The 25,437-nt window shown below is 42.4% G+C and overlaps 1 protein-coding gene across 5 annotated transcripts in view; it reads right to left on the reverse strand.

Annotated features, from left to right (window-relative positions):
- The window catches only part of NTM (neurotrimin), a 940,166-nt gene that overhangs the window by 386,624 nt on the left and 528,105 nt on the right, over positions 1 to 25,437 (reverse strand). For 2 of the 5 annotated variants that reach the window (XM_060605255.3, XM_060605261.3), the window contains one exon: positions 11,131 to 11,215. In XM_060605255.3, the coding sequence (XP_060461238.1) occupies positions 11,131 to 11,215 (85 nt within the window). Of the gene's footprint in view, positions 1 to 11,130; positions 12,261 to 25,437 lie in introns of those variants that run through there. The other 3 variants (XM_060605258.3, XM_060605259.3, XM_060605260.3) reach the window with 3 other exon arrangements.

Here is a 25,437-nt window from a genome sequence, read left to right on the forward strand (position 1 = left end):
TTAGAGATGGTTAAAGTGGTCTGATTCAAGATATATCTTAAAAGTAAAGACAAATAGGATGTATTGATAGATTAGATGAAGCATAAGAGAGAAAGAAAAAAAATACATATTTATTGGGTCTTGGGCCTGAGTGGTTGAATGAATGGTGGCTTTCATTCCTAAAATCAGGGCTTGGGGCAGACAGGGATGGAAGATCAAGTTGGTGGCTGGTGGTGGGTTAAATGCATCTGGCATCAAGAGCTCTGGCTGGAGGCATTGAGTTTGAAATATCTGAGCCATAAAAGTGGACCTGTGGATTAACACTAGGATATATGATCTGGAACTCCAGCAGGAGAGACTGACTGGTCAGGGAAGAGCAGAAGGCTGCAGCAAGAATGGCTGTGGGTAATGCAACCTCACAGCCCACATGCTGACATGATTAGGGATTCTGAGAAAGCCAGAAAAAGAATGCACAGAAGTCACAATGAGTAGCAAGGAGGATATCTATCCAACTTTTAGGGCTCATGGTAAGCAGTACATAGGAAAAAAAAAAAAAAGTCTCTTTTGACATGACTCTAGGAATGGAAACAACTCAGGAAAAAGAGAAAATTCAGGGAAAAGACTGGAAACATAGGGATTTTGCTGGTGATGGATTATGAAGCTGTAAGACAGTAAATAGGAAGGTTTGGAGGATTAGAGGGAAGTCTGCAGTTGGTTCAGATCATTGGAAGTACAAGACCATATGGTAATAAGAAAAATCTAGACGATGATACATGACCTAGGTGGAGGAGTGGGCTTTGACTTCTGAGGTGACTGAGATAACTGAGGAGTGGGAACTACAGATCTTGTCCTGATGGTCTCTTAGGAAAAAAGAGGGTAATGAGCTCTGAGTATAGTTATACTCCAGATCAGCTTCCTAGATATTTGTAATGGAGAGCTTGGGGGGTCATGACTAGGATAGGAACTGCCATGCCAAGAACATTCAGGGCTCTGACTGCTCCTCTATGGACTGCAGTGGCTTGTGTCACAGTGGGTGATGGCGTGGTCTAACCTAGCTTTTCAGTGGTCCTTTATATGGTGGTGATTATTTAAGAGAACTCTTCCTTTGTAATTTCTTTCTCCTAGTGTATTCATTTCCTGGGGCTGCTATAACAAAGCATTACAAACTGGATGTCTTAAAACAAAAGAAATTTATTGTCTCACAGTTCAAGGGACCTGAAGTATGAAATTAAGGTGATGACAGGGACATGCTCCCTATGAAACCTGTAGGATAGAATCCTTCCTTGCCTTTTCCTTCTGGTGGTTCTTTGGCGATCTCTGGCATTTCTTGACTTGCAGCTGTATGATTCCAACCTTTGCCTTCATCATCACATGGCATTCTCCCAGTGTGTCCTCTGTGTTTCCCTATGTTCATCTTCTTATGAAGACACCAGCTGTCTTAGATTAGGGGCTCACCTATTCCAGCATGATCCCATCTTAAGTTCATCGATTACATCTACAATGGCCTTATTTCCAGGTAAGGTCACTTTATGAGGTACTGGATGTCAGGACTTCAGCATATCTTTTGTTTTCTTTTTTTTTTCTTTATTCTTTTGTTAGGGAGCACAATTCAACCCACACCACAGTATTACCCTTTCCAGTTTTTATGTATAATAACTGTACCAAATTAAAGAGAATTTGCATGTATTCTCTATCTTATTTTCTTCCTCATTGCTTCTGATTGTTTATAATTATTATGGATTGAGCTTTCCTGACAAGTAAATTTGTCCAAAGATGCTTATTCTGAGTGTGAGTGCACTTTTCCACTCATCCTCTCCATTAGAGCCTGTTTGAAAGCCAGAGAAGACCAAGAAATTATTTTTACACAAACATATCTTCCTTTGCCAACATGTGGCCAACAAAGCTTTATCTGCCTGTTGATTTCAGTTTTGTCACTTTCCATCAGTCTAATGGTTGATGCTTTTTTCATTAAAAATTCTATTATTTAAAAAAAATCCATCAGCAAGATTGTAAGATTAATTCATATGTTCATTTTATAAGACAAATCTAAATCTCAAAAGCTTTCTGAGCCAAAGCATCTCACACTGAGAAGAGGGCAAGTTGGCCAAATACGCCCAAATAAGCCCAAAAAACCAAGCCACGTGATCAATGAGATTTGAGAAAGCCAGATGCAGAAAGGATGAGACTTCTATCTATAACTTCAATTAATTTTAGCTCAATGGCATACGTTTGAAGTGAAAAGGACTGTTTTTGTGGTTCCATTGGTGATTTCTGCAGTCAATTTCTAATGCCAGGTGCAAGGGTCTTGCCCCAGACTTGGACAGAAGAAAAATTACCAAATGCAGAAAGACTTCCTTCTCAATTTTCCCTATTACTGTGCAAGTCCTGAGCTGGCCTCTGACTGCACAGGAGATGCGAATGAATGGAAAAATTACAATCAGAGAACATTAAAGCTAGAAGGGCTTAACCCCCTCCCCACCCTGGCCCAAGCTAGGGCATCCCTACCTCTATTTGTCTGTTGACTCCAGTGGAATTATCACAGAAAAATCAGTCTCCCAAGGAAAAAAGTCTACCAATCCTAAATCTGCACATGAACTCCTGACCCCACTATTTGTTTCAGAGAACCTGCCTCTACAGAGCTTTCTGTATGGCTTTTTCTGGTAGGAAATTCATCTTCAGAGCCATGAACTGTCACAACTTGCTATGCAACAATCTTGTTATGAAAAATAAAGAAATACCTTTCTTCTCACTCCCTGTCAGAAATAAAACAGTGCAAGAAATTATTTGAACTGAAGAAGAGTCCTAGGATCGAAACAAATGTGTAGAGAAAACACCAAAGTATAATTACGGGTGGGTAGAGAGGCATTCCTATCATTCTAGAAATTCCAGAAGCATTACATGGTGTATCAATCAAAGGGTAGCTATGGGTGTTTAAACTGCCATAGTTTATAATGAAAATTGCCAAATGTGTCAATATTTTATATATATATATATATATATATATATATATATATATATATGTGTGTGTGTGTGTGTGTGTGTGTGTGTGTGTGTGTGTGAATATGTATATACATATGGAGAGAAAGAGAGTAATAATTATACACTAAACTTTGTGTGTATTTCCTTTTTAACCAAAAATAACCCTTTGAGGTAGGCAATAACTGTCCTTTTTATACTGACAGATTAAAAGCTTTTGCCTGACAGCTCACAGACACAGTGCTTGAGTCAGGGTGAGCAGAATCCTATCTCCTAATCTGTTTTCTTTCTAGCATACCACTTCCACTAGAATATGAGTTAGTATGGTCTTGTTTGTTGGAGACCTTTGCCACTATCAATTGTGCTCCCATAAAACATTCTTATTTTCTCCTCCTCATCATTGCTCACATGCAATTTGGAAATTGTGTCCTAAACCCAAGTAATTCTTAAGTTCCTAAATGTAGTACTAATTGACCATCTATATGAAGTTAATTGTATTGTTTATTTATTATCAGTAATCTATTACACATAGTGGGAACCCATCAACCTTATCCCAAGGAAGAAAAGTAACGTCAAATAATACAAGGATAATGTTATTTTTACCTGTCAGTGGAAACTCTGAACCTAAGAGAATAAATACACTATTAACATTAATTATAATTGTTTTCAAGATTCTCCCATGTTGAGAGATGCCAATGGTCCTACTTCTAGAAAAACTAAGAAGAAAGTGTGTAGGTCAAGGTTTCACCCACTCTGCTTCCCACTGCCAGAACAGCCAGATACACTGGCTTGTGGGATCCTCATAGAATTTTGTTTCTACCTTGATTTGTTCAATATCCCATGCCAGAGTAATACATGGCAATGTCTGATGATTTGCTAACTCTCTATGAGAGTCCGAGACTGCTGATCTGAAGCAAAACGTTGGTGGAAGAACCTGGAATAGACTTACTCTGAAAAAACTATGGAGATTCTAGGGTTGTCTAATGAGAAGGGACTTGTAGAGGCCAGCTGGGCATTCTCTGTGTCTCCACACCATCAAAGCTTAAACATTCCCATACTCCATTCCTAAAATACTTCAAGAAAGGAGACTCTTACACTTCAGGACAAGGAGGAAAAGCCAAATTCACCTGGTTTCTAGAAGGAGTACACCATGGCAATGAAGCAAAGAAGGGACAGATTGAGAAGAGCCCTGTGGTACAAAAAGAGAACCAGCTTAGAGTCAGATAAAACTTGTTCTAAGCCCCAGGCTCAGCCACCATCTGACTGTGTGATCTTGGAAAATGTCTCACTTTTCTCTCTGTGCTTTGGTTTCTTGATCTGTAAAATCAGAATAATAATCGCATCCATCTCCTAGAACAGCTATGAGGATTAAGTAAGGCTATGAGGACTAATTAGTAGAGTGCTTAGCATGGAGCCTGATACAGTAAACAGTTGTCCTATATGAAATCAGAGGTGGAGAAGGCTAAGAATACAAACTTCAGTGCCAGACACAACCAGCAGTGAGAACCAAGCATGGTGACAAATGCTTGCTGACTGTCATGATGCTGTCAGTGTGACACTTTTGCACTTAGTAGGAAACGGTGGCCTTATTTCAGGCACAGGTAGCCCTATACTAGGGCTCACAGCTAAGTGAGGAATCATGGGCTGATGTCACCTCCACCTCACCCTTCCAGAAGGCATCTTTGTGCAAGACTTATGATCACTATCTCATTATCTGTAAAACCAGGTGGTTGAAACAGATCTCTGCAATCCTTTCAAACTCAAAAGACAAAAGCAACATTTCTGCAAAGCACCTATGATTGTAGGTGAGGAATGTTGGAGAACCAGGCTGTCCCTCGGTGCCCCTTGCCAGGCTCCCATGACAACTGGCATAAACCTTTCTCCTTCTGCCCCATGCTCTGTTGGGTTTTTCGTTTTCCCATTTTAGTCTTTGGCTCCTCAAAAGGCTGAGTATGCTTCCAGGAGCCTCCCTCCACAGCTCCATCTGTCCATGCTCTTCTGAGCCACAGTCCACCGGCTGGATCCCTGGCAAGCCCCGGAGGTGAGCACACAGTGGTTGATCTTGGGAGGAGGCAACACAATCAGAACAGCACATGGTTCCTGAGTGGCACTGTTATTCTGAACCAGTTAACTCATTAAGAATGGATCAACAGTTACACCACGAGACAACCATTGCTAGCAAACTCAAAATAGAGAGAAAGAAGGATGGGCAGAAAGGTACATTTTGGTGCCCCTCCTCATCTTGAAAATGCTAATCTCCTTGAGGTCTACCTGGGCTTAAACACCTCATCAGAGAGGAGCTCCTCTTCAAAGGCTAAAGGACTGGATAGGGAAGTGACCTGGCAGAAAGAAGACAAGTGTCATGGGTGCAGCTATGAAATAACCAACAGATGATGTGGCCCATCTGTGTCCCTGACAGAAAGACACCAGCCCAATTACTTATCTGTAATTGTAACTTCCTCAAGGGCAACCTCACACATCTGTGCAGACTAGTCAGAAATGACAGTGAGCCAGTAACATGTCGAGGGCAAGAACAACACAAGACAACTAAGGGAAAAGGACAGAGAAGGGCAAGGAGAAGAAGGCAATGATCTCAGATTTCCTTCATTTGTTCACGCAACAACTATTTACTGAGAGCCTTCTATTTGCCTGACCTTGGGTACACAGTGCTGAATAAGAGAAGGTACCTATTCTCTAGTTAAAGTCCATTTGGGGACGACAAATCATAAACACATAACCAAATATATGAATAAGAAAACTTCAGATATGGATGACTTATCTGAAGAAAAAAAATCCAAGATGAAATGCCAGTGTAAGACTGGTGTAGGTGGTAGGGATTATTTTGACCTTGGGTGTCAGGAAAGGTTTTAGTGAGGGGTTTCCATCTGAGCTGAGACCAAAATGATAAATAGCTGTCCATGGAAAGATCTAGAGTAAGGTATCCCCAACAGTTATGAGCACAAATAGAAGGCCTCTGTAGCAAGAATTTGTTTTCTACCTTTATGAGGTGGAGAAAAGGCCAGGATGTCTACAGCAGAAAGACAAGCAGAACAGACATTCAGATTTATTACCAAAAATGATAGGCTAAGTCATGTGCTGGATGCTGGGATATAAACATGAGAAAGTCATCATTTTGCCCTCAAGAGACAATAGAGTAGCTGAAGGGATAAAGATAATCCATCTGCTATCAAGTGAAATGCTAAATTTTTCACATGATATGAATAAAGGGCTACAGCTTCCTATGTTTAGAAGGGGACTCTATGGGTTTCCTCAAGTATCAAAAACACATTCTTCTGTGCTATTCCATGGAGTTGCTATGGCAAAATCCAACTTCAATCTCATACATTTCTCAGATCTTTTCTTCTTAACTCATCTAAACAAACAAACAAACAAACAAACAAGCAAAAAACAAAACCTCAACGTTGTGCAGTGGCAAAGCCTACACTCTAGACATGTAACAACAGGTACAAGTTAGCTTTTGATACTCACTTTGCAGATGATCCCAGTGAAATAATTCACTATACTACTTGTCACCTTATTGGGGGAATCTATGACAACACAAAACACATTCATCAGAACTTCCAAACGATAGGTGGATACTTAGTGAAAGGTCTCCAATTAATTTTTTTAATGTTTATTCATTTTTGAGAGACAGAGTGTGAGCAGGGGAGGGGCAGAGAGAGGGAGACACAGAATCCAGAATCTGAAGCAGGGTCTAGGCTCTGAGCTGTTAGCACAGAGCCCAATGCAGAGCTCAAACTCACAAGTTGTGAGATCATGACCTGAGCCAAAGTCAGACGCCCAACCAACTGAGCCACCCAGGTGCCCCAAAAGGTCTCCAATTAATGACATCCACATAGTTGAGAACCTCAGCTCTCTCTTGCTCCTCATTTTTTCCTCAGCATTTCCACAGAGAATCCCACCCCACATGGAAACAGGATGCTCTTTTCTGACCACATGCACACACATCACCCACTTCCTGATGGGCACACTCTGCCTCACCTGTAAGTTACCTCTTTGTCTACAGCCCAGCCTTTTGAGTTGGACTTAAGTCCCTGGAGTACGACATCCAAGCCTCATGCTTTTTTATACCCCAAAACCCAGTTCAGAACCCTTCATGTAAGAACGACTTAATAAACCTTTGTTGGTTGAGCACAGCTGTATTTTAAAGTAAAATGATGGAAAAATGCAGTAAAGAAATAAGTTGAATATAGGCTGAAGGATGTTTTTGTTTAGTTTCTATTCATTTTATCTGTTCCATAAACATTTGGGAGTACACAGTGCTCATGATATTACAAGGTACGATCTCTGCTTTCCAACAGCTAGCTGTTCCCCATTGCATGAGGAGAAAGAACATAGAAGGTTCAACATCATTGCAGGAAAGGGTCTAAGCCAAAATGACTAGAGGAGACACTGAGTACTAGCAAGGAATTAGAACACAGAATGCAGCAGGGAAAGTGTGGTGTCCAAAATGAGGGAGTAGAGTCCTGAGTCAGCTTCCAGCTCTGCCACTTAACTACTTGTGTGATATTACCTAAATTTCCCTCTGTGGGCCTTAGCTTCCACAGCAATGAAGTTGGGATAATTAAGTCTATTTCAGGGAGTTGTTCAAACATTAAATGTTACTATGTATACAAACTATTTAACACATACAGTAACTGACCAATCATTGACACTACTATTCATCTTAATAACATTATTATTACTACTGCCTCATAACCTGGCTTCAACACTTCCTACCTGTACAACTTAATCAAACAATGTAAACTCTCCATGCCTCAATTTCCTCATCTGCAAAATGGGAATAATAATAGCACCTACATCACAGGGTCTCTATTAGGGTTAAATGTTAATGTTATGAAGCTGGATGACAGAGAAGATGCTATGAAAAACAGACTCCTCCCTGACACATAGCAAATGCTCCCTAAACCTTTGTTAATGCTATTATTATGGTATATCCTGTTCTGCATAACCTCACCTTTAAAAAAAATATATGCATACAGATTATCAGCAGGAGGGCAGAAAGGGTGGGTGATAGCAAATTGTTTGCGATTTTTTTCAGGCTGTCAATGGCAGGCTCGGGTGAAAGGTTTCCCAATACCTCCACAAGGACCGTTAACACTAATTGGATGAAATAAAACATTTTTAAAAGTTTCCTCACATTAGAATCTGCTGCTGAAGCATTCATTCTTTGGGGACTGGAAGACATCTTCAAAAAATAAAACTGGCGAGAACAAAGAATAAAATGAAATCAGAGCAAAAAGTCCTCTGCTGGTTGAGAAGTAAACTACAAGCATCACCCACAGCAATGTGGACAGGGTTGCTCTCCAGGGCAGAGCAGAGGTGCTCCAGGCCTCCCTAGTTGTATTCTGTGTAGCTTAGTTGCATGCTGAAAAAGAAAAGAAGAAAGAAAGAGAGAGAGAGAGAGAGAGAGAGAGAAGGAGAGAGAAAGAGATTGAGGGGAAGGAAGGAAGGAAGGAAGTAAAGAGGGAAATAAAATGAAAAGATCCACATAAATACACAAAAAAGAAAGAAAAACTCCAAAAAATAAAAATAAAAAAAATAAAATTCCAGAGCCCTGAGACACTGCACTACAACAATCTAGAATCAGGTTTGCAAATTTAGCAAATTTTATGCAAACAAAATACATTCTGAAATTCCTATTTGCTTGTTTGCACACCAAATTACAAAGACTGTGTTTGAGGGTTCAAAGGCTCCAACTCCACAAAAGAACACCTCAGCATGGCGGACCTTGCTTGTTCTAGTGCATAAGAGCCTGGGAAGAATGAAGGTTATCCTGCAGAACGTGAGCATCCTTTGTGCAGGTCATCTGATACACCTGCAGCCCGATTCACATCCTAAATCAGGCCCTAGCCAGTGGGTCAGTGTCAGTCACATCCTAGCTCCTCTAATCCCTGCCCTATAAGGCTCCATCCACTGGAAGTGTCTTCCTCCTTATGTCACTTAGACATTTCGTCCCAGGGGCTGGCACAGAATGGCAGGGGATGTTCTAAGAGAGTCTTTTTATGTCACAGCAGTGTTGGGTCTAGAGAAGAAGCCCCATCATATTCCACTTCCTCCTTCTACACCCAAATAAGACCAGAGCAGATGTGAAAATGCAAAGAAACATTAGCACTTGAAAGAGACAGGGACAGGGAAGCCCAGAGTGAGCAAGAAAGGCATGGAGGGAAAGATAAAGAAAGGGAAGTCCATGATAATGCAATTTTAAGTAGAAGCTGTTCCTAACTAAAGCCCATGCCCTGGCTCAGCATCTGCCAAATTCAGCCACTCTCTAGAGAGTCTTAATTCTCATGAGACTAGGAAGATGCCTTCTGAAGACCAGATCCTGGCTCATCCAACCCCCCCTTCAAATGATCCCCATTACAATATGGGACAATTGTCTATAAGGCCCCTTTGCTATTTCTTTATCTCCAAATCTCCACAGAGCTGACTACCTTCCACCTTCTCCTTGAAAATACCATCCCATCTGTTTCTAAAATGTTCTCCATGTGAGACTGTCTCTATTTCATCTCTTTGAGACCACTCCTTGCAGCTAAGAGTTAGGGACAAAGGGAACATCCAGAGAACACTAAATTCATCATCGTATTGTGTTAAGGCTTCATTTTTGCACTTCTCTTTTAGGCAGCCTGAAATCACAACATTTTTAGAGCTCCATGACATCCCTTGACAAGGCAGATACAGTAATTCTGGGGTGGGAGGCAGTTAGATATTTAACCTTTGTCCAAAGTAGTCACTGAAGGGTTTAGTGGAAGAGGTGGGTTTTCTGAGCCAATGGGTAACTAGGAGTTCACTGGGGCTTTGGGGGTTAGCTCTTCAAAGACAATGGAGCACGGGATGTTTGTAGGCCTTACATATGTCCTTAAATCACACACTTCATTTGGCAATGTCCTGACAAGTCAGCTCTGTATTGCCAGAGCCCCCTTCTTGATATTTTCTATCCTGTGGATATTTCCTTAAGCGTACCATCCACAAACAATGCAATTTTAAAAGAACAGTCACCAGGGGTAAAACAATGGACACCAGCACCACGATTATCTTTCTAAGAATCTTTGAATGCAAAGCATGGGAATATTGCCATGTTGCCTTAGAGTCAGCTCAGTAGCCCAGTTTGGAAAACTTTAAGTAAGAGAGAATATTAAATCAAAGAGAGGCAGAGAAATGATTCTTCATATGAACCTTCTTAACTTCTGCCTCATGCTGACTCTCTCTAAAGAGAAAGATTTCCCATTATCATCACTAATTCTCTGTTACCCTCTCATGAGTGATACATTTCTTAGACACTGGAAATTGAGTTAACAAGTCAGTAGGCAGGGTCATCAGGGACATAGACTCATCCCATCTTACACAAAACATAGCCAAGATTCTTCTCCTCCTCAGTTTCTGTAAGCCTTAACCCCAGAAACCCATCAGGACCCAACTCAACATTGAAATATCCTATCTTTTCAGTAGATGAGTTTTGCACACACCATTTTAGTGGGGGGAAAAAAAAAAAACAAGAGGGAACAGCTAACCAGAGTAAATGATGTTTTCCATGGACAAATCAGACTCATCTCCAGGACTTCAATCTCAGAAAGCCATATTTCGACAGGAAAAAGCATGTCCTTCTGCCCACCAGCTCATGGCATGAAGGCACTCCAGGAAAGCCCAGACACAGTCAAGCCCAGGACAAAACATCAGGTCTGCCAGAATACAGGAGCCCACTGGCAACACCCCATGGCACAGGCAGAGTGAAGGCATTCAAACGGAGCCAGACTCGTCCTTTGGGACTCATTAACTTCAGAGATGACTGTTCATGCTGAGCCCCAGCCAGGTCCCCAGTCACCATGGCCACCAGGTTCGGGCACACACAGCGTCCATGCCACTGTCCTCAATCTCAGTGACTCCCTGTCTTAGCCGCCCCTCACGCTTACCAAGTCCTGAGCCAAGGAGGCCAATTTTGGAGAAACAGCTCATCTCCCCAACCTCTGAGCGTTTCCCTAACACCACCACGTTCCCGGGGCAGAGCACTCAGTTTCCCATCCATGAATCGTGCAGCCCAAGGAACCAGCGACCTCCGTGCCAGCTGCGCCAGCGCTCACACCTGCACCTCTGCCCCTCTCCCCCCACAACCCATACAAATCATTGTTAATTCATAGAAGAAAGACAGCTCCCTACCTGAGGGTGGCGCTCTCCCCCTGCCGGACCGTCACGTTGTCCATAGCTTTGGGGAAGGTGGCATCTCCGCTGCGCACGGGCACTCCTGTGGGTACAAGGAACAGCAGCCTGAGAGACACGACCACGAGGCACTTCCAGGGCAGGAACAGGTACCCACAGACCCCCATCCTCGACAGCCGCAACTTCCCAGAACTCCGGCAGCTGCAAGGCACACACCCCCCGGGCGAGCACAGGAAGTGGGTGGGGTGAGGGAGCGAGCTCAGGGACCGAGCAGTGAACTAGCAGTGACCGAGAGGCGCGAGAGGAGAAAAGCACGCAGACTCCTCCAAGTCTAATATTCCTCCCCTGAATCCGGCCTCGGATAACCAATTTCCACGGAGGACATCCACGGGGTGTTTCCTCGGTGCTGCTTCGGCCGGGGAAGACGGCCAAGAAAGGGGAAGCGCAAGGCAGGTGCAAAGGTGTGGGCACGTCTCAAGAGCCCCTTCTTCCTGGTAGCAGTTCTGACATGGCACTTTGGAGTGGAGTAAGCACTTTGGTACCAGAAGGGGACAGGGGGTGGGTCAGATCCGGCTCCCCAGAGGTGGTCTGCAATTCCTCAGTTCGAACAAGGGGAAATCCAACACTTTCTTTGTAAGTTTCAAAGGAAGGATCGCCAGGAGAAAAACAATCCGTAACAATAGCCAAGATGGAAAGTGGGGCACGCTGGAGGCGGCTCCGCCGGGCTTCGTGCGATCCGGACCCGGTGATCCTGCGGCCAGCCGCCTCGGTCAACTTCCTCCGAGCCGAAATGCGCTCTGCAGCCGCTGCGATTCGGCCAGTCTCGGGGGAGGCAGTCGCCGCGGCGGCGGCCGAGGCAGGAGCGGCCCGGCGGAGCGCACCGCGGCGGCCCCTAGCTCGCTGGCTGTCTGGCTAGGGAAGACGAGGCGCAGCCGGCACCGGAGCCGCGCGGACGCCACGCTCAGCGGCCGCCCCCGGCCTCCGCGCCGCCTTCCTCCCGGGAGCAGCCCCGACGCGCGCGGGCCCCGACCGCCGGGGTTGTCATGGCAGCAGCTCCATCACTGACCGCCACTTTCTCCGGGGCCGGCGCCGAGCGAGCGGGCGGACTGCGCGCTCATCCTGGCGGGCGGGCGCGGGGCTCGGGGCGCGGGCGCCCACCTTAACCCCTGCCGCGCCGCGCCGCGCCGCGGCAATGCACCAGCCGAGGCGAGGAGTTTAACCATTTACCTCCTTGAGGAGATGTCACTTCCAAATTAAGAAGAAAGGCAAAGTTACCTCACAATCTTAATAAACCCAAGACATCTTAAAAAGGGTCACAAACTAATTAACTAGGAAAGGAAAACCCTGCAGCATGCATGCATGCACCTTTAAAATTATCAGATTAATTCCATTAGCATTTAGAGTAAATTTAGAGTGTTGGAGGATGCTTTAGAATAATCTCATTTTTATTCAATAGTCAATGCCCACACCACCAGCACCCCACCCCCCCCCAGAAGCTACTTTCCAACACCGGAGACTCAACACCACCTTTCTGAACAGATGTCCCATATATAAAATAAATACAAAATCACAGACGTCTCTTAGTGTGTAAAAGTGGCAAAATCGCATCAAAATTTTGGTCAAGTTCTGACACTAACTTACATTCTTTATTCTTGTTTTGTCGACATTAAAAGATGCTAGTCCTGCAAAAGTGCTCATTCAGATGAATGAGTGTGAGCCACTTGCTTTATTTATACTGCGGACTCCCAAGTTTCCTGGGTTTCACAAGCTTGCAGAGCTGATTTCAAATCATCTTAAGAGGTGTGTTTTTCGAATTTTTGAAACCCAGGGAAAAACTGGTTTTTCTTCAGTTCTTGTCACTTCTCTCTAGCTGCTGTGGGTCCCTGTATACCTACATTTAAATTTCTCCCTAAGTCCAGCTATGAAAGAATGCAGTGCATTCCCCTTCCTGGGCCTGTCCCCTGAGCTAGGGAGAAGCCCAGAGCAGCCCAACCCACACAGCTGTGCTAAGTAATGCTAACATGCTTTCTCCTCAGGGACTTCCAGATCTAAGCCCTCTACACTGACCCAGATTTTTCCTGGGCATAGACAAGAGGCAACCAACAGTGACTTTGTTTCTTCTCCCTCAACTTTCTATCAGATACAACCAGGAATCTGTTTTTTGTTTGTTTGTTTGTTTGTTTGTTTTGTTTTTTTGTTTTTTGGGGTTTTTTTGTTTGTTTTCCAATAGCTGTTAAATAACAGAAAAAGATGTTCTTTCCCAAATCCATGTAGCCAACACCAAAATGATTGATACGTTATAACTATAAGTGTCCCAGTGCCAGAAAAGTCCTTACACCTTGCAGGTTGTAACCACTACTTGCATGTAGGTAACATATGTGTCAGAGAAAAAACAAGCATTTCACCCACCATACTGCCTCACCCTACTTTAGACTGGTAGGGATGGAGATAGGGTTTGCAGATGTAGGACCCATACTCCAGGGTAACAAAGACAGACTGAGCAAATGTGTTTTTTTTTTTCTTTTAATAGTTAACCAGAAAGTGGTCAACCATTAAAAGTTGAGCAACTTTACACTGAAGATCTCAATTAATCCATCATTAGGGCCATTTTTTCTTCATCTCCTCTGGTGACTTTTCCTGAGATTAAATTCTCAGGGAAACCCACCTGCTACTTTTGGCCAGTAGGGACCATTTGATATATAGCATCAAAAAAAATCAATTGTCAACTTATGCCTGCAACAAATGACTTTACTCTCGGGGGGGAGGGGGGAGCAAAAGCAAAAAAAATGGCATCTATGCATCTATGGAGAGCGGGAGAGTTTTGCTTATATTTTTGAAAGAATAAAAAAGAGAAAATCTTTCTCTGCACCAGTCCATTCTTGCAAGACCCTATAAGAAGTAAAGTGTGAGATTGTATTTGCTGACTTACAGTCTGCTGAATTTGGAGTTGTTCTTCCCCTAAAGCCAACGAGTTACCTCTAATAATATCCATCTTTCTTTTTTTTTTTTTTTTTTATTTTTTTATTTTTTAATATATGAAATTTACTGTCAAATTGGTTAATATCCATCTTTCAATTTTACCCACCCCTCATGCTCCCCGACCAACCCTTCTGTGTACACACATCTTCACTACCTCAGCTGGAAATAATTACAGTGTGGGGAAGGGAGAGGGATTCATTCTAGGCTATGGTGTCATTTCCTTGCAGGCTTGGGAATGGCAGGGATGATTCCTTTCGTAATAAATTCTAGTCCTGGCTCTTGCATCTAATTCCCAGGTAGGTACAAATGAGCATTAGTTTTTGCATCTGGGAATGTGGATAATGACAACAACCAGCCTTCCCTAGGGACCTACATACATGATTAACTCTACAGGAAAATACTTAGAAATCCATTTAAGGTGGAAGATGCTTTATTAATACATTTTGTCTGCTACCACTTCATTATTATGACTGGGCAGGAAAATAATTCTTCATATGGGCTCTTTAAGATGTTCATTTTATACCAGTCTGCATGTCATTGATCTAAGACAGTCAAACCATCTTTGTCTCTGACCATGAAGGGAGGGTGCTGAGCTACAGCATCTGGCAGGAAACCCAGCAGAGCTCAGGTAATACTCAGGTTGGAGATACAAAAGCCACTTGCAACCTCATACCTTCTCCGTAAGTCAAGGGGCCCAAACTTTATTCAAAAATGGAAGTTTAGAAAGTGGTGAAAGACCAGAGAGGCCCGCACAATTAACAAGCCAGAATCCATTTCATCCGAACTCCTTATTGAAGTTGTTTGAGTAGATGAAGATCAAAATCATATGTCAACTCCCTGCCTATCCTCTAATCCCTAAATATAACCAACACTTAGTGGCTTATCCTATATCCTGTCTCTTGCTTCATAAAAACTGCTAGATTTATTTTATTTTTCCCAGCATATCCAAGTTAATGAAAAAGGGATGACAGTCAGAGCAATTTCATTATTTGTGTTCTTTATAAAAACAACTTCCTTTCTGCCTCCTGGAAAGCAGCATCCTAACAAGCGCCCACCTCCACCTTCTTCCCCCCATCTCCCTCTCCTTCCTCCCTTCCCTCTTGGATACACATATACTGTACACATAAATCAACTTGTCACAGCTTGTCTCTGTGCTGACAGCTGTAATTGCTTCAGGTTATAAAAATATCCATAGGACAATGCTTTTCAAGCTCACAGACACACACACATACCTACACACACACTGCCAGAGCAAACGAAAATGCTCATACTCCCTTTAATGATCCCATGACTGCAAAACAGAGGGAGTGCAGGAGCTCTGCAGTGCAGACCCCAAAGAGCTGGCAGGCAGGTGAGGAGACAGGGGTAGAGGGAGGCTTCTGGCATCAGCAGCATCTACACACTAAAAGCAAGGTTGGAATAGGAAATTCCCAGTGAAAGGGAAATCAGCTGTTGTTTTTGTTTCACTCTATGTTATCTGCAGAAAGCTGGGGCTAGCTAAAGAGCTATGAATATTCCACACACACGGAAGACCAAAAGAAGAGCACTAGCTTAAGAAATGCCAGTTCTGCTTCTCCTTCTCTAAAAAGGCTAAAGGCCCCCCTCTCCTGGTAGAGATTCCAAACAGGAGCTCAGGCAGGAAGATAAGATGCAAGGCAGTTACAGTGGCGTGGCACCGAGTAGATATTGAAAAGTTTAATCAGAAAAGGTGGTGTGGATCTGAATAAAGAGATGTCTCTAGGGGAACAGGGATGGGCAGAACTCTGGAAAATACAGGCTATTCTTTTCCTCCTATATGAATATAAGATCAAAATAAAATCGTTGTTCATCTGGGCTAGAGTCCAGCATGTTAGGATTTCAACAGAAAGAGCAAAAGAGCAACTTGAAGGAGGGGAAGAAGCCTCTAAGGAGAAAAAAGGGGTCACGAATAGAGAGGATAGAAAAGGAGAACAGGAAGAAGTGGCAAAGGTTAGGCTATCTATGGACTTTGAAAGCTATACAACTTTCTAAGAGGTGCATAAAGGGGAAAGATGGTCAGAAGAATAATCGGTAGGTAGACGGAAAAGTAAGGAGGAGCACAATGAATGATTAAATTCAAAGCACCAATAAAGCAAAAGCCAGATGCCTAAATGGGAGCATCTCACAAGCCAGGGGTCTTTGGGACAGAATCTTTCCTAACCTAGGTTTTGGGTCAAAATAAGACCCTGGAGTCACAGAATCACAGAATGATATGGTCAGAGGGGACCTTGGAAGATATTTCGTACAACCCACTCATTCCATAAGGGTGGAGGGTTGAACCCAGGAAGGAGTTATTACTGTAGGGACATAAGGGTAATAACTGGAAAATCAGAACTGGAACTCAGGACTCATGGCTCCTGTTCCAATATAGCTTTCTGCTATACCTGTCAGGTAAGGACACTGCTTAAGACCTAACTAATAAAGTCTCTCCTTTGGCTGCTTCATCTATGGGCAAGAGAGAGAACTACAAAAGAAGTGATACTATTACTGCCAAGAATACCTCTGTGTATCCAATTATTCAGTTGAATTCAGTGCATTCAGTAAGTATGGACAGGTAGACTTTGAGCTCCTCCTATGTACCTGAAATCACTTTGGAGTTAGTGATACAGAAATGAAAGACATAGCCCCAGCCTTTGATTTGCTTGTAGTTTTGTGTTATTAGGTTTGGCAGTGGTTTTATGTGTATTTACACTCATGAATTTTGAAGTTATCATGAACTCATCCCCACGCTCCCTATGAGCCCTTGAGAATGTTCTCAGTGCTAAGAAAAACAAACTGGGGGGGGGGACGCCTGGGGGGGCTCAATCAGTTAAGCATCCGACTCTGGATTTCAGTGCTGGCAGTGTAGAACCTGCTTGGGATTCTCTCTGTCCCTCTATCTCTATGCCCCACCACTCCTCTCTCTCACTCTTTTTCTCTCTCAAAATAAATAATCATTGAAAAAAGAAAAAAGCTGGAATATACCTCCCTCTTAGAATCAGTTTGTCCCATTAGCTTGTCCAGATTTCCAGGCACTGACCATGGTTTCCCGAACTTAATTTAAAATGACATTAGGAGGGGAGAGGTGATCTCAAGGATTTATAAACATAAGTGAGAAATTCAGCTATACAACAAACAGGCATTTAGTGTTACACTAGCTATGGGATAGGCAGGGCATTGAAACTGTGATGAGAGAGAGAGACAAAAACAAAATCAACATAAGACTTACCTTCATAAATCACACTGTCCAGCAGGGAAGACAGATAGTAAATAAATAATTTTACAAACCAGTGGATACAGTTGTGATAAGCACTTTGAGGGGGAAATAGAGAATGCATATGACAGAAGGGTCTTGTGGAATCTGGAAGATCAGGAAACATTTCCCCAAAAATGACTTTAAACTGGGACTTAATAGTGAGGAGATGAAGAGGCAGGTGGTGTGGGCGGGAACCTTGTTGTAGGCAGACAGGACAGAAGCCACACAGCCCAAGACCAGAAAGAGCATGAGGAGAAGCTGCCTTTTATATTCTCAGATTGCCCTCATGTAAACTAGGGATAGATATGTGTAAAGTGCTGTGATTGAACATCTCTAACTCTTCCAGCATTCTGTGTTCATTCACTTATGAATTTATTCAGTACAAATGCATCAGTGAAGAATGACCATGGGCTTTGGAATTGGACAGACCAGAGGTCAAACACTCATCATCTCCATTATTAGCTGTGTGACCTTGACTTGAGGAAATAATCTCATTTGCAAAAATAATGGTAAGAATGGTGCCTACCACAGAGTGTTGGTGTGATGAAGAAATAAGACAGTAGATGTAGAGAGTTCAGCAAAGGCCTATTACACACACTGCAGGGGTTAAAACGTGGGAGCCACCGTGCTTCTACATCAAGACTGGCAGGGACAGAGGAGTGCCAGACCTGATATTCATTCAGAGAACCCAGGGGCAGTCTGCTGAGTGTAGGCCTGTGAGCACCGTGAGCATACAGATGCTGAGAGGTTTCATCACAGAGACTGAGCAGACACTTCATGCTGAGATGTGGTCATAAAAGGAAGTAGCTTAGCCTTCAAACCAGGGCAAGAAGAAGATGACCCTCCAGCTCCCACCGTAGTGTCTCAAACTCAATGCTCCACAAAAGCACACAGGATATAGGCCTATGGGAAATGGCCTGTGTTTGGGAAAGAGAAGAGGGCTTTCTCTTCCTGGGAATTTTTGTTTAAGTTTATTTATTTTGAGAGACAGAGAGAGTGTGAGCAGGGGAGGAGCAAAGAAAGACAGAAAGAGAGAGAGAGGGAGGGAGAATCCCAAGCAGTCTCCAAGCTGTTAGTGTAGTACCCGAGGCGGACTTCAAACACATGAACCCTGAGATCATGACCTGAGCCAAGATCAAGAGTCAGCTGCTTAATTGAGCCACCCAGGCGCCCCAGCCTGGGAACTTTTATCTGTCTTGCTTCCACATATAACTGAAAGGTAGTGAAAGAACCTGAAGACAAGACAAGATCCCTCCATCTCATCTTTAAAGGAGCAGTCCCCACTCCTTCCACTCCTTCCATAAACCTTTACACCCTTCTTTGTTCCTGTGTGCCTGATGACTGAAATCAAAGCCTTCTCAGGTCTAGATCTTAGACTCGTCATTTGATAATAATATCCTGTGCCTGCCTTACCTTTCCTAATTTCTATCATTTAACATCCCAGAACAGTGCTTCAGGACCAGCTTCATTCCCTCTGTAGAAGGGAGGGAGGGTTCCATGCAGACATCCATCTAGTGCATAGACAGACCCAAGACAGCAGTTCTAATGTTTACAAGAGGCAGCCCTGCCAGAGTTGGGTTGGGGTTTCTCATAGAGAAAGAAACCTCTCACCAGCCCCGAACTTGGAAGTTAACATCCCAAATCAAAGGAATTTGGCTTGTTTCTACCCTTGAATTTTTTCTCCCCAGAGGATTTCCTTTTACTCATTTATCTCATTAACCTTTTCTCTGCACTTTCTTTACTGGTTTGACTCCATATTCCCCAACCAAGATCAGTAACAGAAGAGACAAAAATTTGCTCAAAACATATAGATTCATTGTACTTTTCACTGGAGGTGACATTTTATAAATATGGTTTTGTAAACCAAAGGACCTGTGTTCTAGTTTCAACTCAGGCCTTCATTAGATCACCTTAGATAAGTCACTTCACTTGCTTTTAAAAAAAAATTTAGTTTCTTTTTCCAAATTTTTACTTGTCAGAAGAACCAAAATCTTTATGATATATGGGCCTTTCTGAAAATCTAATGTCTCCTAATGCATCTAAATGGGCTAGGGCACTTTTGAAAGTTAAAAGTACTCCAGAGCAAGAGGGCAGCTCCGGGTAGGGCTAGGGGTCCAGGGTATTGCATCAAGCATGCCATCTGCTGGGTGCATGAGGGTGCTCCATTCACTTCCGCTTTTCTTCTATTCCAAGAGTTTGGATTAGGTGACTTCCAAGGGCCCTTCCAACTCTCGTAGCCTATAGTTTGAGTGCTTCTCGACACTCTCCTCAAAAGCACTTTATCCTTCATACCCACTTATCAATCCCTCCTATAGAGAAATAGCCCTCCTACTCATGTCCTTCTACTTTCTCCAGAACCAAGGTATGCACTTCACAGTACAGAACACGATTCAACAAAGTAATAAATGAGCTGCCCTGCATCTAAGGCAAGCTGATGGCAGAGCCAAGATGATTAAAATTCTTCCGATAAAGGGTTTCTTTAAGGAAAAGAAAATCCCACAATGCAACCAGCAATGTTAATCTTCAATAAATACGCTGTTAATATTTAACTGGCATTTATTTAAACTTACAGTAACTGTCCTATTAAATCTAAATTAATTGCCCATTTGGGAATCTTCCCCTAAAGCCTAGCTGGGACATGGCTGTCTAGATCATAGTCTATGCTAGGCATCCAGCCATAAAAGAGAATATTTAAGCCATCCTTTTCAGACTAGACTATTAGAATATCATGGTTGGAAGAGTCTTAGAGGTCAGCTTGAATAGTAAGTTTTATATCCTGTGTCTTTTGACTTTTTGGGGTCCTGTTTTTCCCCATCTATACAGTAAAGCTTATTGTATGTTTCCTTTCTCTCTCTTTGTCTCCTCTTTATTTTTAATTTCTCTCTCTTTCTCTCTCTCTCTTTCCACTCTGTTAGTAATTTTTTTTTTTCTTGGACTTCATGTTTGAGTTTCATTCTGCTGTGTTTTTGTCTCAATCTCTCCTGAGTTTCTTAGGACTCATTTAGTATACTTAGCAAATTCTATATACACTCATATATATGTATATGTACACATACACATACATGTAAGTTATACATATATTATTCTAAGTGTCATAAAGACCACTTTATACTAAGAGTTGTACATAAAAGAATAAGAGCTGTGAAGGAATCCCTGAATCACACTGCTTTAGAAGGGGCAGCAGGAGTGTAATTGGGTAGAAGTGATCTTTGCTATCCCTGGGATCAATCAATATTTTTTATTATAAAAGTGGTCCTGGCTAAACTTCTGGGATGCTATTTTGCCTTGATTATAACACATTTACAACATTTCTACATCAAACACACACATGAACACACTCACTCTCTCACTCACTGGTTTCATCAAGTCTGTTTACTAGTGAAACATGGGGATTAAAAATAAACATGCAATCAGATGGGTGAGTGTTCAAGCTGAGTTAACTTTCCTCAAGAAGTGGGAAATGATTGGGATAAAAATAATTGATACTATGATTTCTATTTTTTTAACGTTTATTTATTTTTTGAGACAGAGAGAGAGCATGAACGGGGGAGGGTCAGAGAGAGGGAGACACAGAATCCGAAACAGGCTCCAGGCTCTGAGCTGTCAGCACAGAGCCCGACACGGGGCTTGAACTCACGGACCGTGAGATCATGACCTGAGCCGAAGTCGGGTGCCCAACCGACTGAGCCACCCAGGCGCCCCTAGAATTTCTATTTTTTAAATATAATAAGGGTTTCATTTTATTTTTTTAAAGCTTATTTATTTACTTTGAGAGAGAGATAAAGTGAGAGAGAGAGAGAGAGAGAGAGAGAGAGAATCCCAAGCAGGGTCCACACTGCCAGCATGGAGCCAGATGAGGGGCCCGAACTCACAAGCCAGGAGATATGACCTGAGCTGAAATCAGATGCTTAATCAACTGAGCCACCCAGGTGCCCCTGACTCTAAAATGTCTAAAGGTGTAGGACCCTAAGTTCAATTTGTAAATTGTTCGTTGTTTGCCTTGCCAGGCCTGGAGACTGGGTGGTGGTGGAGAGAGGGATAGAGCCAGAGATGGACATGAGCACGGGAATATGGGGGCATGGATAAGGAAAAGGTGGGCAGATTGGAAGGCATCCCCCATATTTTTAAGAAGACTAAACACATTCTGAACTACTTGCTTGAGGAAGGCCTGCATTGGCACTGCCTACAAAAGTTATGCTTCTTTGTGTGTCTAACTAAATACACAAACCATCCCGCTTCCTTTCTCCTCCTTTACATCAATCAGTGTCAAGTGAGATTAAAGACACTACCCCATCCTCCATCCATGTACTATCTTCAGTTAAAAAAAAAAAAAATCTCCACATTCAAAGTGTCTTTATGTTTTATTTTACCCAGTCTTAGAAATTCAAGAAAGAGTTGAACACACTTCTGTAGGCTTCTGCACCGTCCTGACTTTTACTTTATCTGCACATCTATATGCATTATCATTAGGAGTTTGGGGACGTTCTCGGTGAAGGAATGAAGGCTGCAGTTAGAAACTCTCATTCCTCCTGAGAGTCGATGTGGGCTTTCCCTCCTGGGAGGAAATGCTTCCCCTACACCTTTTGTACGCTTTCTTCATCTAGTTAACCCAAAAGCTCCACATGGTGCTATAGGTAGTGAAAGTCAGAGAAATTTGTGAATGGCTTGGAGGAGTGGACTTAATTTGTGCCCAGGTAGCTTTGAACCTGGCGAGAACAGAACGGGCAAATGTTTTGAGTGTGCGTGTGAATAAGGAATAACATGTGAAAATAATTTACCTAGGTTTTCACAACAGTTTTTTGACAAGGTGTCAAGATCAAAGACACCTTCAAAAACAAAATGGGTAATGAGCTATCTTCTAAAGCTATCTTCTTTTTCAAAGATGGAGAATTAGCTTAACACTAAGGCACAAATCAAGGATAGACTGACATGTTTCTATATGGGGAGGTATTAATTCTAGATTCTCTAAAGGATCGTGGCTGGGACCAGCCAAATGTAATATTTTTATCAATGATCTGTCAAAGGGAATTCATAGAGAGCTCTACCAAGTTTGCAGAAGTCATGAAGTTCCCTTAAGCAATTAAATCTGCAGTTGACATGATGAGCTTCAAACCATCCACAAAGTTCTGAGAGTGTGTAGAGAAGTGGGCAAATACAATACAACATGGTTTAGGGAAAAACATCTAAAGTGTGCTTCTAAGATGCTGGACTATGGGCAGTGGAATAAGGAACAGTGATCAGGAGTGAGCTGAACATGGATGTCTGGGTTAATGGCTTTGGCTTGAAGGCCGAGCTCTTCAAATGGCTACTTTCACCTTGGATAATTTTCTTACCTCCCAAAGCCTCAATTTTCCCCTCTGTTAAATAAGAATATCACCGACCTCATATATTTGCTGTGAGGATTAAATAAGATAGTATTTGTAAATTACCCAGTTAAAAACCTGTCATGAAGGAGCCAAAAATGGTGGCTAGTGATTATTTTCTCACGACACAGGAAAAACATGTTGGAAATAGCTATGGCCAGCGGTTCCCGAGCTACGATCCTTACAACACATTTTGGAATATAATACTGTGGATTACTGTCTGCAGATATCAGGATATTTTGCCAAAAGAGAGAGAGAGAGAGAGAGAGAGAGAGAGAGAGAGAAATGTTGAGCCACACATTTTATGAAACATATTGGGAAAAATAGGAACAAAGAAAGAGATGTTACCTTTACTCAAAATCACTGTGCACGATTTCATCAAATATTACTTATACCTATTATTGTGGCTTACAAATAACAAAGGAACCTCATGCACCCAGTATCAGAAGCCAGAAATCAGGAGTCACCTTCAATCTCTTCTCCTTCTTCACAGCCAACTCTCACATAATTCAATCACTCTCGTGGCTTCTTCATCAAAATATCTTTAATATCTGGCCAGCTTTCTCAACCTCAGCTGCCCAGCCCTGGCCTATGGCATCATAAACTCTTTATTTTCTTCTCTGCATTTGTGAGATTCTCTCTCACATGGATTTTTTTTCAGTTCTATTTCAAGCTAAAGATCTGATATAAAGTTTTCCTGAAAACCTGACCATATCACACTGCCAATTCAATCTTTAGTGGCTTCATGCAGCAATTTGAATAAAGCCCCCAATCTGTTATGTGGTTTCTGAGAACCTCATGACAGTGGCTTCTGTTTTCACTGTTTTCTCCTGTCACTTCTTCCCTTATAGAGAGCCACACCAGTCTTTATTTTAATTTATTATTTTTTAATCCCTCATAGGCTCCTGTTTCTCAACTCAGGACTTTTGCACATGCTGGATTCCTGCCTAGCATACTGCCACTACATTTATCTAAGTTCTATTCATCTTTGTAAACTCTAACTTCCTCCTAAAGACCTTCCTTTAACTGTTCCATTCGATTAGGGCAAATGCTCATTGTACAAGTAATACTTGTAATCATTTAAATTGTGTCTTTCCCTCTCTTATACTCCTGAAGCCTAACACAGTACTTAGCGCATAATAGGATTCTAATAAATATTTGTTGAATTTAAGTGACCAGTGCATCTGGGGAAAATTCAAAAAGTAAAAGATTTTCTGGCAGGGATTTCCACTGGAGAAACATCAGGAAGATGAAGACATTTGGTATTCATGAAATGTAAGGATAGGGTGCACATGACTTCATGACCAAACTCTGGCTGGAAATAAAAGGAAAGGAACCCCAAGAAATTGAAAGATGGTAGTGTAAGGGTAAAGACAAGCATGCCTGTAAAAAAGGTTATACAGGCAGAAATAATACAAAGGGAAGTCTGGGATAAATTAATAGGTGACAGACTTATACTGATTTATTAGGTTAGGGGTACCTGATGTATACTTCTAACCTTTGAAGTAGGATTCCCATGCAAAACTGCTACTGTCCAAAACAGGTAACCAGGACATCTGAATGGATGTGACTCGATGTGACATTTCTAATGTCATCTTCCCATCTACTCAGTAATTCCATTGTCCACATTGCTAGAGATAACGGAATTTTGCTTATCCTTTTTCCCTGCACACCCATTCTAGAATATTTTTTTGTTTACACTTGGTAAGAGCATTTTTTAAATGCTGGAAGAAAATGTGTGTACGGTTTCTGTGAAAAATGAACCCTGAGCAAAGGGAAAGTCTTCTTTGGGCAGAATTAGTTGGACTTCTTTCTGATTTTATTTTCCTCTTCCTTGGCTATTTCCTCCATGTCTGACTCCTGACTTCTGTTCCTAACAATGTCTTAGGAGACCTAGTCTACCATGCACTCCCTATTTCCTCAAGCATTACTTTCCAATGTACTTTGAGCACCTCCCTCATCTCCCTTGACTTCCTCCTTCTCACAACTAGAAGAATGGGATTACAATATGTGTCTTTAAACTCCTGGTCCCATGGTCTTTTTTTTCTCCACCTCAGTGCTTCCCTATGTCAGCCTACCTTCCAGGGCATGATGGGGAGTGATCAGTTTTACATACAATTCTTTATTTTTCACGCTAGCAGAAGATAACTGTAGCAACCATAGTCCAAAACAATAGATAATGCCCAAGCCTGTGTGCCCAGCTTATGCCCTCCATGATTTGCTTCACTATAACTGCATTTGGGAACCTCTGTCAGTAACCTTCATTTCCTGAGACATAGCTGGGGCCTTAGCACTCCAGAGATATGGGAGGCCCAAGATTAGAAATGCTCCAGAAAATTTCCCCCAAACAAGGTTCACAGAAGTTAGTTGGAAAGATTGTTTCTGATTTCCCTGCTGGGGTGAAAGCACCCTTCTCACATTTATGCTGCAAGTCTATGCTGGGGTAAGTGGTATGATACAACAGAAACTGACACACTCCAGGTCCAGCCCCCAAGGTTGCAGTTTGCTGCAAAGACTAACATTAGAAATAATTGTACAGGTAATCAATGAATCACAAGTGGAATACATATTACAAAGGGAAAGTGCAAGATTATAAGAGAACAGAAAAAGAGTGTCTTATTCAGAGTCACTCCATTTTAGCACAGAGCAAGGTAAAATATGTGCAATAATAAATCAATGTAGGGCAAATGATTGAATGAGTAAACATGTAAA

Source organism: Panthera onca, chromosome D1 (assembly GCF_046562875.1).
Source record: "Panthera onca isolate mPanOnc1 chromosome D1, mPanOnc1 haplotype 2, whole genome shotgun sequence".
Classification (NCBI taxonomy): domain Eukaryota; kingdom Metazoa; phylum Chordata; class Mammalia; order Carnivora; family Felidae; genus Panthera; species Panthera onca.